Source organism: Apteryx mantelli, chromosome 1 (genome assembly GCF_036417845.1).
Source record: "Apteryx mantelli isolate bAptMan1 chromosome 1, bAptMan1.hap1, whole genome shotgun sequence".
Classification (NCBI taxonomy): Eukaryota; Metazoa; Chordata; class Aves; order Apterygiformes; family Apterygidae; genus Apteryx; species Apteryx mantelli.
In genome coordinates, this window is record NC_089978.1 from 82,532,850 (window position 1) to 82,547,610 (window position 14,761).

Below are 14,761 nucleotides of genomic sequence, written 5' to 3' on the forward strand. Positions count from 1 at the left end.
ACTTAATTCTCTTTTAGTCTGTGTTTTAAATAGGGTTGTAGTTGCGCCTAATGGGCTCAAAGATGGGAGTGTGAGCTGGGGAAAGAGCTACCAGCAGGTGATAGGATAACATAGGAAACTGCTTGAGAGCCATATTAAAAATATCTTATTCAGCTAGGTGTGGAAAAGGAAGAAGGTATTTGGTGTCATAAAGGCAGTTAGAAATTGTTTGCATGCTCTGCTAGAACCTTTTCAAATTTAGACTGACATGAATCCAAATGCCTAACGAACTCCAATCCCCTTTCATATTCTTATGTACTGACACCATAGTCTTGCTATAGTAACATCAGAAATAAGTTTGTCTATAGGTGTTGATCAGAGATGCTTCTCAGGCAGATCAAGTACCCAAGCAGATCGACTATAAATACAATGTATGTAGGGTTACATGTGCATATCTTTGAACTTAAACTAGTGTATGTGGCTTTTTTTATTGTCCTTTGGTATTTTGTAGATCAGATGATGCTATTTGGTGCATTAATGAACAAAATATAGGCGAGTTTACTTCTATCTCTGATCATCACATCCCTAATGTCATAGATTATTTTGAAGTTGATGCTATCTAATGAACATTACTCTGATAGTCTTAAACCTTCTAGGAACCACCAACAGCTTGGCAGACTTTCTGAAAAAGGTCTGGCAGCAAACAAATGATTACTGCTGAATTAATATATTGACTATCAGATGCTCTGTCATTGGTCTCTTTTGCCACAAGGAACAATATCAAGTATCTCGACTTTTTGCAGCTGAAAGGGAGCTAATCTGAAATAGCTATCAGACACCTTCCTTCCACACAAGACCAGTGTTTTCCCATTACCTTCGTTATCAAACAAAGCCAAAATATGTTCAGATCTCTAAAGTGCTGAGCCAGCTGTCCACAGATTAAATCAGGTGCTTGGACCCTCCAGGCCTGTTATTGTGAGACTAGGGGTAAGTGCCAGTGCTGGCTTTATATAGCAGTTGAGGAACTGGATGCTGGGAAGTCAAATATATGGAGGAAGTCCCTCTTCATGTGGCTCTGGTTCAAAACATGAAACAATTCTTGAGGAAGAACTCTCCTGTGGAGGAGTCAAAAATTGTTCCATCAGAGCAGCGTAGGATGGCCTGTGTTTGGCAGGTGCTTCCAGACCAGAGGGGAGAAACACCCTTCTGGATTCTTCTTCACTTTGGTTAGTTGAAATCTGAGGATAGCAGCCTCTAAACCATCTGACAGTATGGTGTGTGCCAGTGTAAAGGCCTGGTGAACCATTTACTGATTGCTCAAAAAATATCCTTAGGAATGCTATCTTGAGTCTGCCACTGAGTGTTTCATTTTATCTTTCAAAACAAGTTTTCCAATGTCAGTCATCTCTGACAGAAGTAAAAGCAAGTTCAGGAGGATCCTCTTAGCCTTCTACCCTTTTACATCCTACTTCTCTAAGATACCCCCTAAACCTTCATAAGGGTACTGATACTAAGGTCTCAAGCAAAGTTCAAGTAGAAAGTGGGATTTGTTTTCCTTGAACTGTTATGGCATTCCTGTTCATCTTAAAGTCATGTTGTAGGCATGGTAAGAAGAAATTATACAACTCAAGTCTCTGGAATTGCTAAAAAGGACTAAACATTTGATCGTCCTTGTGTCTGTGATAGAAGATTGCTTGAAAGACAATGCTATTTCATCCCAAAGATTAGGTGGATAATGTATGCAACTGTGGTACTAGTTGTCCAATATATGCCGATATATGTGTTCATCAGATTTGTTCTGTCTAAATACTTCTTCCGCTTCTTAGTATATGTAGATACATACAAGTTGCAAAGCTACTCTGCAGAGCAGTCTAGCCATGCTTATTAGTTTGGACTTGGCTGCGAGTCCTGCTGGTGAATTTAGGAGAGAGGTATTCCCATCTCTTTGTAGCAGATAGCTCTGCTTGCAGTGGGGTTTTCATTAGCAGGCACTCAAAGGACAACTGAAATGTGGTCTTTCTAGTGATGTGTGATTCCTATGACTGGTCTTCCATGGCTGCAGCCCAGAGTTAATCTAGGCTGCATATTTTATGTAAATTTAGAGGGAAAGTCTGAAAGTGTTCCACTCTCCAAGCTTTGTGCTGTCTACAGAAAAAGAGGCAACACAAGGTACAAGTGCAGCTCTGATAGGTCTGTTAAAGCTTGCTAGTGTGCATCCCCCTTTGTCTCATATCTTGAAGAGCTGCAATTTCTGTAGTCTACAGAACCATTTTTCTGTAAATCCTTTAGGCTTATTGTAGCATATGTGAGTTAAAATTCAAAGGAAAAATGAAACAGTGGGAAAATTTACTTGAACAGTTTCACAAGAACAGACTGTAGCATATTTGAAGACAAAGGTTCTCAAAAGAGAATCCATCTGTGAAATAAAGGTAAAAATCATGGAGCTGCATGTCTTAGAGTCGTTTTCAGATTAAATTTAGAAGTCTGTACTGAAGTTTTTAACATCAGAGTAGGTCAGCCATACTCATTGTCACTGGAAAAAAGCAGTTTCTTATAGGTAGACATCTGAAGTTGGTCAGATTAATAACACTCACATTTCTTTCCATATACTATTAAAGAAGTATAGCTGAGTGACTCAGGTGTGGCTGTCTATTGTATAGACAGGGGAAGCTGCGTGAGATGAACCTCGCCTTTTTGGCTTGTGCATATGTGTGAATGGGATGCAAAACTCCTGTCCTCTGTCTTATCCCTTTTGGGTGATTCCTCCTTTCAGCCTCCCTTTTTCCTATTTTGTCTCTCACTCGTGCATTAGATTTCAAATGGTAGGAACTTTTGTCTGACCAGAATATCACTTACAGCAAAGTAGACTTCTGTGAGCAGCAATGTCTCAGACAAATACCCTTTTCTGTTGTAGCTGAGAGATGGTGATTATTGTGAGGGGAAAAAAGGTAGAAATATTATTGCCCTGTTGTGAAGATGGTACTTTTTGTTATTTTTCTTTCCTCCTATTGCCTTATGCCAGCCCTCACTCTTGCTCGTTTCTTAAGACCATGTGATTTCCTTGAGAAGCCAAGCAGATTACAGCAGAACTGCAAAAACTGTAGTGTCATGAGCTATGGAAGGAAAAATCGCCCCGTTGTTTAGAATGTTGCTGTGTTCTCAATAGCTGTAGCTATTTGTGTGTGAAAGTTTGCTCTGTATAGAAGATGAGATGTAGATCAGTGAAATCTTGTTTCAGAGAACTTAACTGTTTCCCAAAGGCAGGTGTATTTTTTTTTTGTAATACTTCCTAAACTATTAAATAATAAAGTATTATTTGAAGTTCTTGCTACTGAGGTCAGTAGAAATGATTGCCGCATCTTTCATTTACTCAGTAATTTTTATTCCTGTTTGTTAATCCTTTTTATTTAGAATTCATTTTAAGGAGCAATCTTATTTCACTTCTCTATGTATTCAGGAAAATCTTTGTCCTTGCAGATAGAACAGACTTGAAACTTAAACACTGAAGCTGTTGTCCTAACCTGGTGAACCCAGTGGATTTTTTTTAACTGTTTTTCTTTTCTCCTAAGCGGACATTGGTAGAGAAGCAGAAGCTGCTGACACAACAACACGAAGATGCAAAAGAACTGAAGGAAAACCTGGATCGTCGGGAGCGCATTGTCTTTGACATTTTGGCAAATTACCTAAGTGAGGAGAACTTAGCAGACTATGAGCACTTTGTAAAAATGAAGTCGGCCCTCATCATTGAGCAGCGAGAGCTTGAGGACAAAATCAAGTTGGGGGAAGAGCAACTCAAGTGTCTGACTGATAGCCTCCAACCTGAACGGCTCAAATAAGGGGACTTAGTTTGACCAAGGACATGAAAAATGAGAAAGAAGAAAGGGATGGGGGACTTTCCAAGTATACAAACGAGTATCTTGGCTTGTCTTGAGTGTTCAGTAGAGAAACAAGCATACAAGAGAAAAGTAGCTCTCAACAGCAATAATGCTCTCTTTCATTTTTGGGATGATGTATTTAATTTTTTAGAACATGTTTTTATTGCTGGATTCTACAGCCATTCCTCATTGCTTAACTTACAGAAAGCTCCACAGAAGAGGCTAGACTCTTAACCTTTCTGCTCAGTAAGTTGAAAGCCTGTGGCAGTTGTGCATGCAAGCAGCAATGTTTCTTAGACTAGGATGTATACTTTCTTTATACTCAAATGTTGTACAGACTGTTGGGAAACCCAACAGCAAATTATGAATGCACACAAATTCAGAAGCTCTAAATGTAGTGGCTTTTTATTTTCTTTTTTTAAAGACACATTAAATAGGGGAACTGTGCATCTTATAGCTAATATATTCAGATTGCTGAAATGTAGTGTCACTCTGATCCTGTGGCATCGGACACTTTTTTGTAATGTTGTATATAAGATGGCACTTTCCCCTTGCAGAAAATAACTTTTAAATCATTCTCAGTTAAACACTCGTTAAACCGATTTGCAAATCACCTAATGTCTACATAGCTGAAGATTAAAAAAAATAAAAAATAAAAAATAAGAGAGAGTGGGTTGTAGGCCCTCTTATTGTAATACAAGTGATTTTTCTTACCAGGTTGTACTTGATTTAAGAAACAGTCTGGAAGTACTGTGCTGATTTTGTTCAAAACATTTCTCATATAAGTTATTTGGAAAACTCATTTGCTCTTTCTTGTGCTTGTTGTGTATGTTTTCATTCTCCCTCCAAAAAACTGCTACATTTTATGAAAATAAATGTTGGGTAAGGACACTGCTTGTATTTTACTTCTGATTGCTTAACATTATGCTGGTTTTATATAGATAGTTAAATTATATTGAAGTTGACCCACATAATGCTATTCCTTTTATCTGCCTTCTCAGACCACCAAATGCAATATAAATAGCTTTGCCCATGTAAATACCATGCATTACTCAGAGCAAGTCTGCTTTGTAACTGTGAAGGTATGTGGGTTTTGGTTTTGTTTTTTTTAAATCACACAATGATAAATGACAGGATGCTATTTCTCAGTATCAGATTACTGATTGTGTTCTAGTAATACTGCCATCGAATAGCAGCGATAATTTCCAGCACCGCTAAAAAGAGGTGCTAACACATCTTAGCACAGTGATAGGTTAGGTTGGCTTGCTCTGATATCTACAGAGAAATTCTGTAGTGTCTAAATGTCATCTTCTATGTTAAGATAAAGTGTTAAGGTCAAAGGGAAATCTTGGATGACTTTGTGTATAGGCCATTTACAGTGCAGTAAGGACCATTTATCTCTCCTTTAACTAAACAAACAGATTGCCCAACAGGAAACCATTTTTGAGGCTGATGGGAATGCCAGTCTGTAGCTAAACAGACTGAAAATACAAGTAATTAGATGTTAAAAGGAGAGAGAGAAAAACTCTTTATGCCATCCCTGTAGTGGCAGCACTCACAAAAGGTTTTCTGTTCTTCATATCTGAATCATCTCTTTGGAGGGAAGGGAACCAGAGAGGCACTGATCAGTGAATTCCTTGTAAGCTGGGGAGTCGTGCAAAAATCCTCTGGAACCGGTTCCTCTACACACAGGTGCAAAAGTTAAAAGGACTGTTTTCCCCTGCTATAATGCACTAATTGGTATACATGGACCAAATCTTTACTGAAATTATGCTGATGTATATCAATTGAAGTCAAATGGAGCTACCATTTTATAGGAGCTGTAGCTGACCTCGGTTTCTTCCTCCTGGTTCCAAAATTTAGACATCTGGCATCTCACAATTATTTGCTGCTATGTTCCTAGGACAAGTGATCCCTTTTGTCCTTAGACTCATCCCTTAAGCATAACAGACCCCAAACTAAGTAACTCCCAAATAAATTATGCTTGTCTTTAGCTGGAAGGAGAGTGCATTGTTTTATCTGTGGCATTTTTAAAATTTTACATATTGTGGTTACTCTGAAATGTGTATGTGAAATGTGAATAATAATATAATTGCAATGTGTTTGTATACAGTGCTTTGATTTAGATCTTTCTGATAAAAGATAGCAATATTGCAAATTATATATATATATATATATATATATATATAATCCTTTTCACAGAACGGTTGAATAGTTACCATTTTCTCCTTTCCTTTTTTAAAACTGTGTTGAAAATCTCTCATCCTGGGAACCTGAAGATGGTTGCCTCCCAATGTTTTATGTAAATCTGTAAATAGCTATACTGTTGCTTTTTGAAAAAATCTGGTGCTAATGTTTTGCCTTTGGCATCTTTGGGGATGGCTCTTTCTTCACCTTATGTTGTTCTCAATTTTAGATCTCTTTGTATAGTGAAAGATTTCCACTATGTTTCTCCACTTGTTTGGATTCTGCAGCCCAGAGTGAAAATGTGTAGTTTTCCTGCTTGACACTTAACACCTACCTACTGACAAATGGTATTGCTTGACTTTGAGAAAATAAACTGTATATTTCAATGTACGGAGCTAGTGTTTGTGTGGAGTTATAAGTGTCAAAACCTACTGTTTTATTGTGCAGCATTGGCTGTCTTGTGGTAGATAAAAAGAGTGCTTATAGCTTTTAAAGGCCAAGCCAGTTTATCTGGTGGTCTGAAGTAGACTGCTTGCTTTTCACAGATTATATAACATGTAGGTGAACTGATTGTCCTCACGTCCACAGTGTAAGTACCAGAAATGTGTTAACATCTACTCCTTTTTTTTGAAAGTGTGTAGTATGAGAGAGTAGAAAGGAAGAACTGTTAGGAGGTGGATAAAATCAATCTCTTTTGTGACCTATGAAGTATATACCAGGGAAGGAGTTACGATTTTTCTGCTTGGGTGACTATGCTGTTTTGGCTTCATCTTTGTCCTGTGTTTAGAATGATACTTCATATGGAAATACTTTTAAGCCAGGGGTTCTCAAGTTTTTTTCGAAAGAACAGATTACTGTGAACCCTTCATTTCTGACAGACTTCCATAGAAACTCTTGAATTTCAACTTAATGGAGGTTCTCAGATTTACTGCAGAATATTTTACCATATCAAGAAACACTGTCAAATATACACAAATTTGTAGTAGATATGACCACAGATAACCTATTGTGGCTTGATAAATCATACTGGAAATCAATTGTCTGTGAAGGTCTTTGTTGTAGGAGCTGTATAGAAAAAAGAAGCTAGGAAAAGAAAAAAGTACTTTTAGTTTCAATTTTTGCAAGTTTTTTCTAAATTTTTAGTGATGCTTTATACCCTCTTCTTTCTTTTCTGCTCCTCCATATGCACCTCCGTGCCTGCTTTCCTGCTTACTTGGTTTAAAGCAGGATGGCAGCCAGTGGGGAATGGCAATATACTTCTTGTGTACTGTTTGAAGAATTTGCATTTCTTCAACTCAGATAAAGCTTTTTCTTCTGTTTTGGAGTATTTGAGCACCTCAGATTTCAAAGGAGTCACCTTATACTTTTTCATTGTGTCTCTTCCTAATCAAGATCTATTGATTAATGTTTGTGTACTTAATCATCTCAGCTTTTTCAGCTGAAGTAATCTTTTGGCAATCCACTAGCAAGCAAGACCTCATGGTGGGTGTGCAGTAAAATACTGCCTCCTATTTGATGATATTGTTGTTTATTACAGAGGTTCGTAAGCTTGTCATAGTTAAAAGCTGCTTGGTTACTTTTTTTTTTTTAGAGTATAGATAGTTTTTCTACATATTTATTTGGGCAGTACCTACCCACACAGTGAGTGCTATCCTGTTATAAAAATCAATAATTACAGCTTAAAAGTACTGAAGTACATGTTGCCAGTTATGCTAGCAGTGGTAAATTGGTCATCACTTTCACTTAGCACGGTCTAGTCTGTTACTTAAGCAATTATAATGATCCGCAAAATATAAAATGGGTTACCCATGCTCTGTGGTTTAGAAGCTTACCTCTGAAATCCTGGATTTCATTCTCCCTACCTGCTGTTCTGATAATGCTTCTACAAATAAAATTATTGCATTTGAAGTAGCTTAACTTAATTGTAACTTAATGCATCTCAGCAAAATCCAAATTGATACAAATTCAATGTAGTTCGAACTACAGTAGAAAGGTATTTTGCTCCCAGACCACAATAGCATACCTACAAGCAGAGCAGGTAATAATCTTTTAAAACTGCCTAACTGTAGGACACTGTTCTCAGTTATAACCATTTGGGCAAACACTTTATAAGCCTTTGGCCAAGGCAGTTGAGCCTTTCCTGAGAACAAGGCTAATAAAATGCATTCTTTCTCCCATGTTAAAGATTCTCACACCTGTTTTGTTTTTAGGGACTTTGATATCTCTCTGTCTTGGAGGCAGGTTGGCTTTGTGTCTCAGATATGCCTTCTGCTAATGCCAAAAGTTATAGTTTTAGTCGATTGTTCACCATTAGTGAACAATCAGATTTCCACCATGTATCCACATCTGTTGAACTATTTTTATTTGCTATTCATGATTGCCTGTCTTGACATGGGAGAATGTTTAATTAAAGCACATGGATTTGTGACAGTGGTGCCAAAGATGTTGAGCAAGGTGTTGAAAGATACAGAAGAGCAGTTATATTAAATATACTTATATTCAGTAATATTAGTCTCCAACAAAATGATATCTAAATGAAGCTTGCATGCTACAAATCCCTGCTGAGAAGACTCCAGAATTCTAGATCTGAGTTCGTGTAATTTCATGGAATTAGTGAAAGAAAGGATTTGCTTAAGCATATTGTGACTATGTTAACTAGACCTTACTCATTCCAAGCAACCTCTGGAAGAGGAGCCAGTGTTAGCTCAGAAAACCCCATGGTCTGACATGCATTACCAAGAGCTTTTAGTTTGCTGCTGCTCTTTGTGTTAGCATCATTTTCTAGCATCCTGATGGAGAAAATATTCTGTAAACTGGGAAACGATGTATAGCTGTAAGAGTTGCCAAAATGTTATTTTGGTAGAGCTGAAAAGTTCAAAAGCCTGATAGGAATTGACAAAATCCTCCTGACAAAAATTTTGTTTCAAGCATGGATATTTCACTATCCAGCTGTCTTCAGATTCTTTGTTTATAAGTTAAGCTTGTGTCTTGTTCTAACAGCCTCAGAGAAATACAAGTACAATGAGCAATTGCAGAGTAAATAAGCAATGGAAGATAATATTATCTCTGTATCTAAGTATACAAGCATGAGTCTGCCCATAACATTCATAGCAACTCCCAAGAGTTGCAACTTCAGCAGCCTTCATACTCAGGTATGGTTCCTTCAAAGATAAAAGGGGAAATCAAGGTATGATGATCAAGGTGGCCAACCTAGGTCTGAAAGGGGTGGAGCAGGTCAAATTCTTTTCCTTCCCCTCTGCCTCCCTCACCTTTATTTTTATTTATTTTTTTCACATTAGTGGAGCAGTGAAACCAATCTCAAGGAAGTGAAAAACTAAGAAAATCTGATAGGATCTTTACCCTGAAGGAAATAAAACTAAACAAGCAGTGAAGTGCAACAGGGCTGTTAATTTCCTGCTTTTCTCTTTCTCAATATATGAAACCATACTGCTTCTGTCTGCTAGGGCAAGCATTTCTCATTACTGTTGTGCAAAAAACCATTGAAGCATCTTTGAAATTTAAGTTTTAGGGGAACAGCTCAGAAGAATTTTAGAGTATCTCAGACCTTATTGTGTCAGAAAGGAGTCCATTGAACTGTTAAATGTATTCAGTGACATCCCTTTTTTGACTCAGAAGACAGTTATATGGCTATCTGTCACTGAAGAGCACTTGACATTCAAGAAGAAATCATCTTTTTCTCTAGTCATCCTACATGTTTTAAACAGCCCAGTTTGCCAGGCGCACTGAGATGTTTAAGTCATGTGGGCTCTATGATAAGGGTGGTTTCCATTTTGTATAGCATGACACTAATATGTTGTTTACCAAGTGAGTGACCTAGCTTTTTCTCTGGGGGCTTTATGTCCACTGTTGCCACCTCTTAAGAGCTTTTTTTACCACCAGACTTTTGGTTGAGGGCAGAGCAATATCCAACGCCTGCTGAAGTTGGATCATTATGTGCCACCAAGAAAGCAAGATTGAGAAAGCCAGAAGTAAAGCAGGCATAAATATTCAGCCTGGGAGTCTGGGCATCAGTAGGGAGTGGAAGAGCCTGGGTTTCTGTTCTTAGGACTATTTATGTATTTTATGTTAGGCAATCAGTGAATTAAAAAGCTGAAATAGTCTAGGGAGGAGGGCCCCTACCTCTGCCCAATTTGCCCTAACTGTCTTCCAAATGCAGGCTGTAACATCAGGCTCTGAATCCAAGCTTCAAGTAATGGCTAACTGCAGCATTAAGGAAAGTGCCAAAGGTTGTTCAGGATGCAGCTGCAAATGCATCTTCCTGTTGTTTTTTTTCTAGTTTCTCTGAAGTGCCTGGGTACATACACTGTATGAACATCTTTACTGAAGTCCAGCTCTTCCTCTTCAGTGTGTATGGACCTCTAGACCTGGATTACCATTTAGGTACATAGCTGATGGCCTAAATTAGGAGCCTTATCAGCCTTGGTTCTCTCTATAGGTAAACTGGGATAAACTTACCTGAAGGGGTTAATTCAAGCCAGGTGTCTATCCATTTCCCCCATTCTCTTCTCTTTCTCCAGGAAGGCATTTGAATGGCTTTGAAATCAAAGTGGGATGAACCAGGCCTTTGGTGCCTCACTAAGCACTAAATTCTCATCCCAGAGCTAAACGCCCAGGTGGTGTGATGCATGGTACTAATTGTAGGTCCTTTTGTTTTGCCAAATGCCTGCACATATCGAATCCTTTTAATCTGGATACAGTCTATGTCTCTGGTTTTTGAGATCTAAGAAGTCTTATGAGACTCCATTGAGTTACTCTGTTCTCCAAATACTCTGTGTATTTGTATATATTTATAGTTTGAGAAGTAAACAAAATAGGAGAAAAGGCTATTTTTACGGCAATGGAGAGAAAAAAACACAACTGATTTTGTATAAACTATTGTCACACTAGTTAGACCAGCATTTTTATGTAATGGGCAATTCCACCACACAAATAAGAGTGAGTTGATTGCAGAAGAGGCATGGTCACCACTTGCCACGTATATGGCAAACAATGAAGAGGAAAGCTGTATAGAGCAAGCTTGGTAATCTGGGTATGTACAGACAACCTGCCATTTCATGTTGTCACATGCAGAACAATTAAATAAGGAGCTAATGATGTAGATCACATGGACAAGGTGATGGACCATAGACCAAAAATCAATGGCTCGAAACCTGTTTGTGGTCACAGGGAGTGAGCTGCTAGCATGAGCTCTATGAAATGGTCTAGTGAAAAAAAAATAAAGTAGTACTTCAATGGAAAAGAAGGGGAACACTGGGTAAAAGCAATGATATCTTGCTGTACAACATTAGTGCAAACATGCTAAATATTGTGTCTAATTCTATCCACAGATTAACAAAGGTGCTGAAAAACTGGAAAACATGAGAAAGGACCCGTCTAAATTATTAGAGAACAGAATATCTTGTAAAACCTATACTAAAGAACACTAACAGATCAAAACTGAGATGAGAACATTGTGCGTGCGCTCTCTCTCTATATATATACATACATAAAATGTATTATGCAATATCACATACTAAAGGAGACTTTTTTAGCAGAGAAAGTTGTAATAAGAACCAGTAAGCACAAGACAGACACACGAAATTAGGTACGTATGTCCAAGAGTGTCAAGAAGATAGTACTGTTGATGTAATTCCAGGGAAAGTGTGCAGTGTGAAGGTTAGATTTTAAGCCCATGGAAATCAGGAAATTCAGAATGAAGATTTATGGTGACCATAAAATTTATCTTTCATGTTTGAACTTCTTATATCACATAGTCACATACCAAGGTGTGCCCGCTTTAGTAAATATTTATGTTACCAATGATTTTATAGCTGGGGTCTCAAAGAAGCAGAGGCTATCATGACACCAGGCTTTTGTAAAGTAACAGGTAAGAAAAACACACAAGTATGTGTTTGCAAGCTTCTGGATTTCAAAATGAGGCTTGAGTGCTCCAGTCAGCATATGTGAGTTGGAAGATCTTTGTTTCTTCCATTACAGACGTTCTCAACATACGCAGCTACAGTTCAGGATTTGCGCAAAACTCTTCTCCTAATACTAGATTAGTTGTTAAGTTCATCTTTATTTTTCCTCACCCTCATGTTTTCTGAAAAAATGTGTTGCATACTGGTGAGCCTCCTACCAGCGCTCCCGTACAGACAAACTTAGCTTTCCATAAAAGCATTACCCAAGGCCAACAGAAAGCTGATCTCGCCTTCATCAAGTCCTTCCAGGTGGTTGGGCACCTTTTTGAAACTCCCTCTCATGTTGGAACAGACATAGTTGAAGGATTAATGGCATGTCATCTGCTTTGCCTTATAATTTGTGAACTGGCTATGAAGTTCTTTGAGGGAAGGCAATCTGCCATCTCCCCCATCCCCCAGGTAAACGACAGACTAGTACAAGGATAAAAAGAAAAACCACCTTGCCTTTAAGATAGCATTGCTGCAAGAAACCACTTTTGAAAAGCAGCTGAGCTGCCCTTCATGAACTTATGGAATTTGCCCCTGTCTGGAGCTCTTTACCGAACTCTCCTCCCTGCTGATACCCTGCTTTTGATGGTAGTGTAGTTCATAAGTAATCTTTCTATTTTGCTTTCTTCATAATCCTATTTCATCTGTGTTCTGCCTTGCCAGAATATTTGTAACTATTTCCTACCATGTTAATCACAGTCATGCAATATCATTGTTCAGCTATAATGATAATCGGGAGGGGGTAAAAGCAGAAAAACTTTTTAGGGTGTCAGTAAGGATCTTGTAGGCTGGGTCATAGCCATGATGGTGATTAATGTCAGCTAATGAATAACCAGTGATTCACATGTTCCTCCTACAGTGGCACTTTAGCAATGCCCTGTGATTTGAGCAGGAAGTTGCTTTGTAAAGTTTTAAAACCCAATGTATCTTACCAGGTGAAGTTTTTTATTGGTCCTTTAATTCCATTCCGTTTAATGGAAATTTATTGGAATTTGATTTTCACGTGACTTCTAATGGCTGATAATACCAAGCTGATATGTCAGTTCCAATGAAGTGAAAAAAGCCTGGAGTTTTAACTTTGCAGTGTTTTCACACTGCACGAACACTGCCAAGGCAGAGTGAAAACTGTGTATGACATGTTGATAACATCCTCTCATCAGGTGGTCTTTCTACTAGCTCTAAAATGTCAACAAGTCTGAGGAAAAAATGTCTTTGTTTGTTAAGCTTTAAATGACCTACTTTTTGGTATCTGGGAATAACCAGAAAACTACCCAAACCAGAAGAGTGTATCTAATTTTAGAAGCCTTTCATTTTGTGCATGTGGGCTTTTATGTGTTCTGCTTCTCTGGGAAAAATATGAATTTCTTGTTGAGCCAAAGACAAATTTTGCTGGTTTTTAATTAGCCCCTTATTGAGTCATGATCACAATGAAATCATCCGTCTTGAAAATTTAGTCTATAATTAACGTATGAATTTTTCTTCAAAAACAAATACTGAGCTCATTCCAAGAGAAATATGGCTGCTGGTCTTTGAAGAAGACTTCTAAACTAACTGTGCAGGGAATAATCTAGTAAGCTCTATTTTGTTTGTTTCCATTTCCCTCTCGTTCTTAATCCACTTCTAGTAAAAGGGTAGACTTCCCATTAGGAATTTTTCGTGAGTCTTCTAGCACAGCTATAATGGCAACCCCAGAGAAGTTAAGGACAAGAAAGACTTGCTAGTGTGTCAGCAGAGACACCGAGGACACTACTGCTGATGTTGAAGGTGGACAAAGGGTCACAATCCCTGACACAGTTTGCAGAGAAGAGGCAGTAAACAAGTATTTGACCACTGATATGGGCATTAGCATTGTATAAGATTATTTCGAAGAGAGTGAGTCTACGTATGAGCTAACTACAAGCCTTCCAGGTTCCCTTACCTAAACTGAACTTTGAACACTATACCTCTTGCTAGGATGTACAGTATGTAATCAGAGCCCACTGGAGTGTCAGACTAAAATATGGGCCTAATTTTCACCCTCGCTGGACAGAAAAATAGAAGGAAAATGAATATAGAGGATTGTAGGCACTGAGGATTTTGGACACTTATTTGAAACTAGAACAGAATTCAAAGTCACTGGAATGCCATGACATAGTGACAGTGGCACAACAGAAGTCTTACCAAGAAACAGCTCCAATCCCCCAGTTTGTTTGTATATAAGCAAAGATTTTAATCCTTTTTTCTTTTTTTCTAAACCAGCAAGGACTTCCTAGGGTCCTGCAGCAAGAGAACCTCCCAGCAGTGGGATCAACCGTTCCACTGTTCCCAGTGGTTTCTCAAGCACCTGCTGCCATAAAAGCAAGCAGCACAGGCTGGCAGTTATGAACGGGGTGAATGTGGTTTGGGATTGTGTTGAGTATTTGATATTGTATAGCTTTTCCATGTGGGATCCATTGAGCTTGACAGCAGGTGCCTCTCTTTGGAGGAAGCCTTGGGCAGCCTGACTGCTGCACCACTCTCCAGGTTAGCCAGGCATAACAGCAAAGAGTCAGGGTCATAAACTCGGTAGAAGTAAAAGTGAAGTTGTTTAATAACCAAGCTCTTTGCCATTCTGCCCACTTGGAGGCCTTCCGGGGGACAGCCGGCCACCTGGAAGCTTTCATTCTCACTCCTAAGTCAAGTGCATTGATATGTGAGGGGTTTTTACCCTTCCAAAAGCCAGTATTGCTCGGGGTGTTTATTATTGCAACAGCTCTAAAGTCTATCTTTGTA

At 38.5% G+C, this 14,761-nt stretch overlaps 1 protein-coding gene across 3 annotated transcripts in view; it reads left to right on the plus strand.

Annotated features, from left to right (window-relative positions):
* Positions 1-6,431, plus strand: part of SHROOM2 (shroom family member 2) — a 133,586-nt gene extending 127,155 nt beyond the window's left edge. For all 3 annotated transcript variants that reach the window (XM_067296425.1, XM_067296431.1, XM_067296435.1), the window contains one exon: positions 3,549-6,431. In XM_067296425.1, coding sequence (XP_067152526.1) covers positions 3,549-3,815 — 267 coding nt within the window. In that variant the 3' untranslated portion in view covers positions 3,816-6,431. The remainder of the gene's footprint in view (positions 1-3,548) is intronic.
* Positions 6,432-14,761: the final 8,330 nt, after the last annotated feature.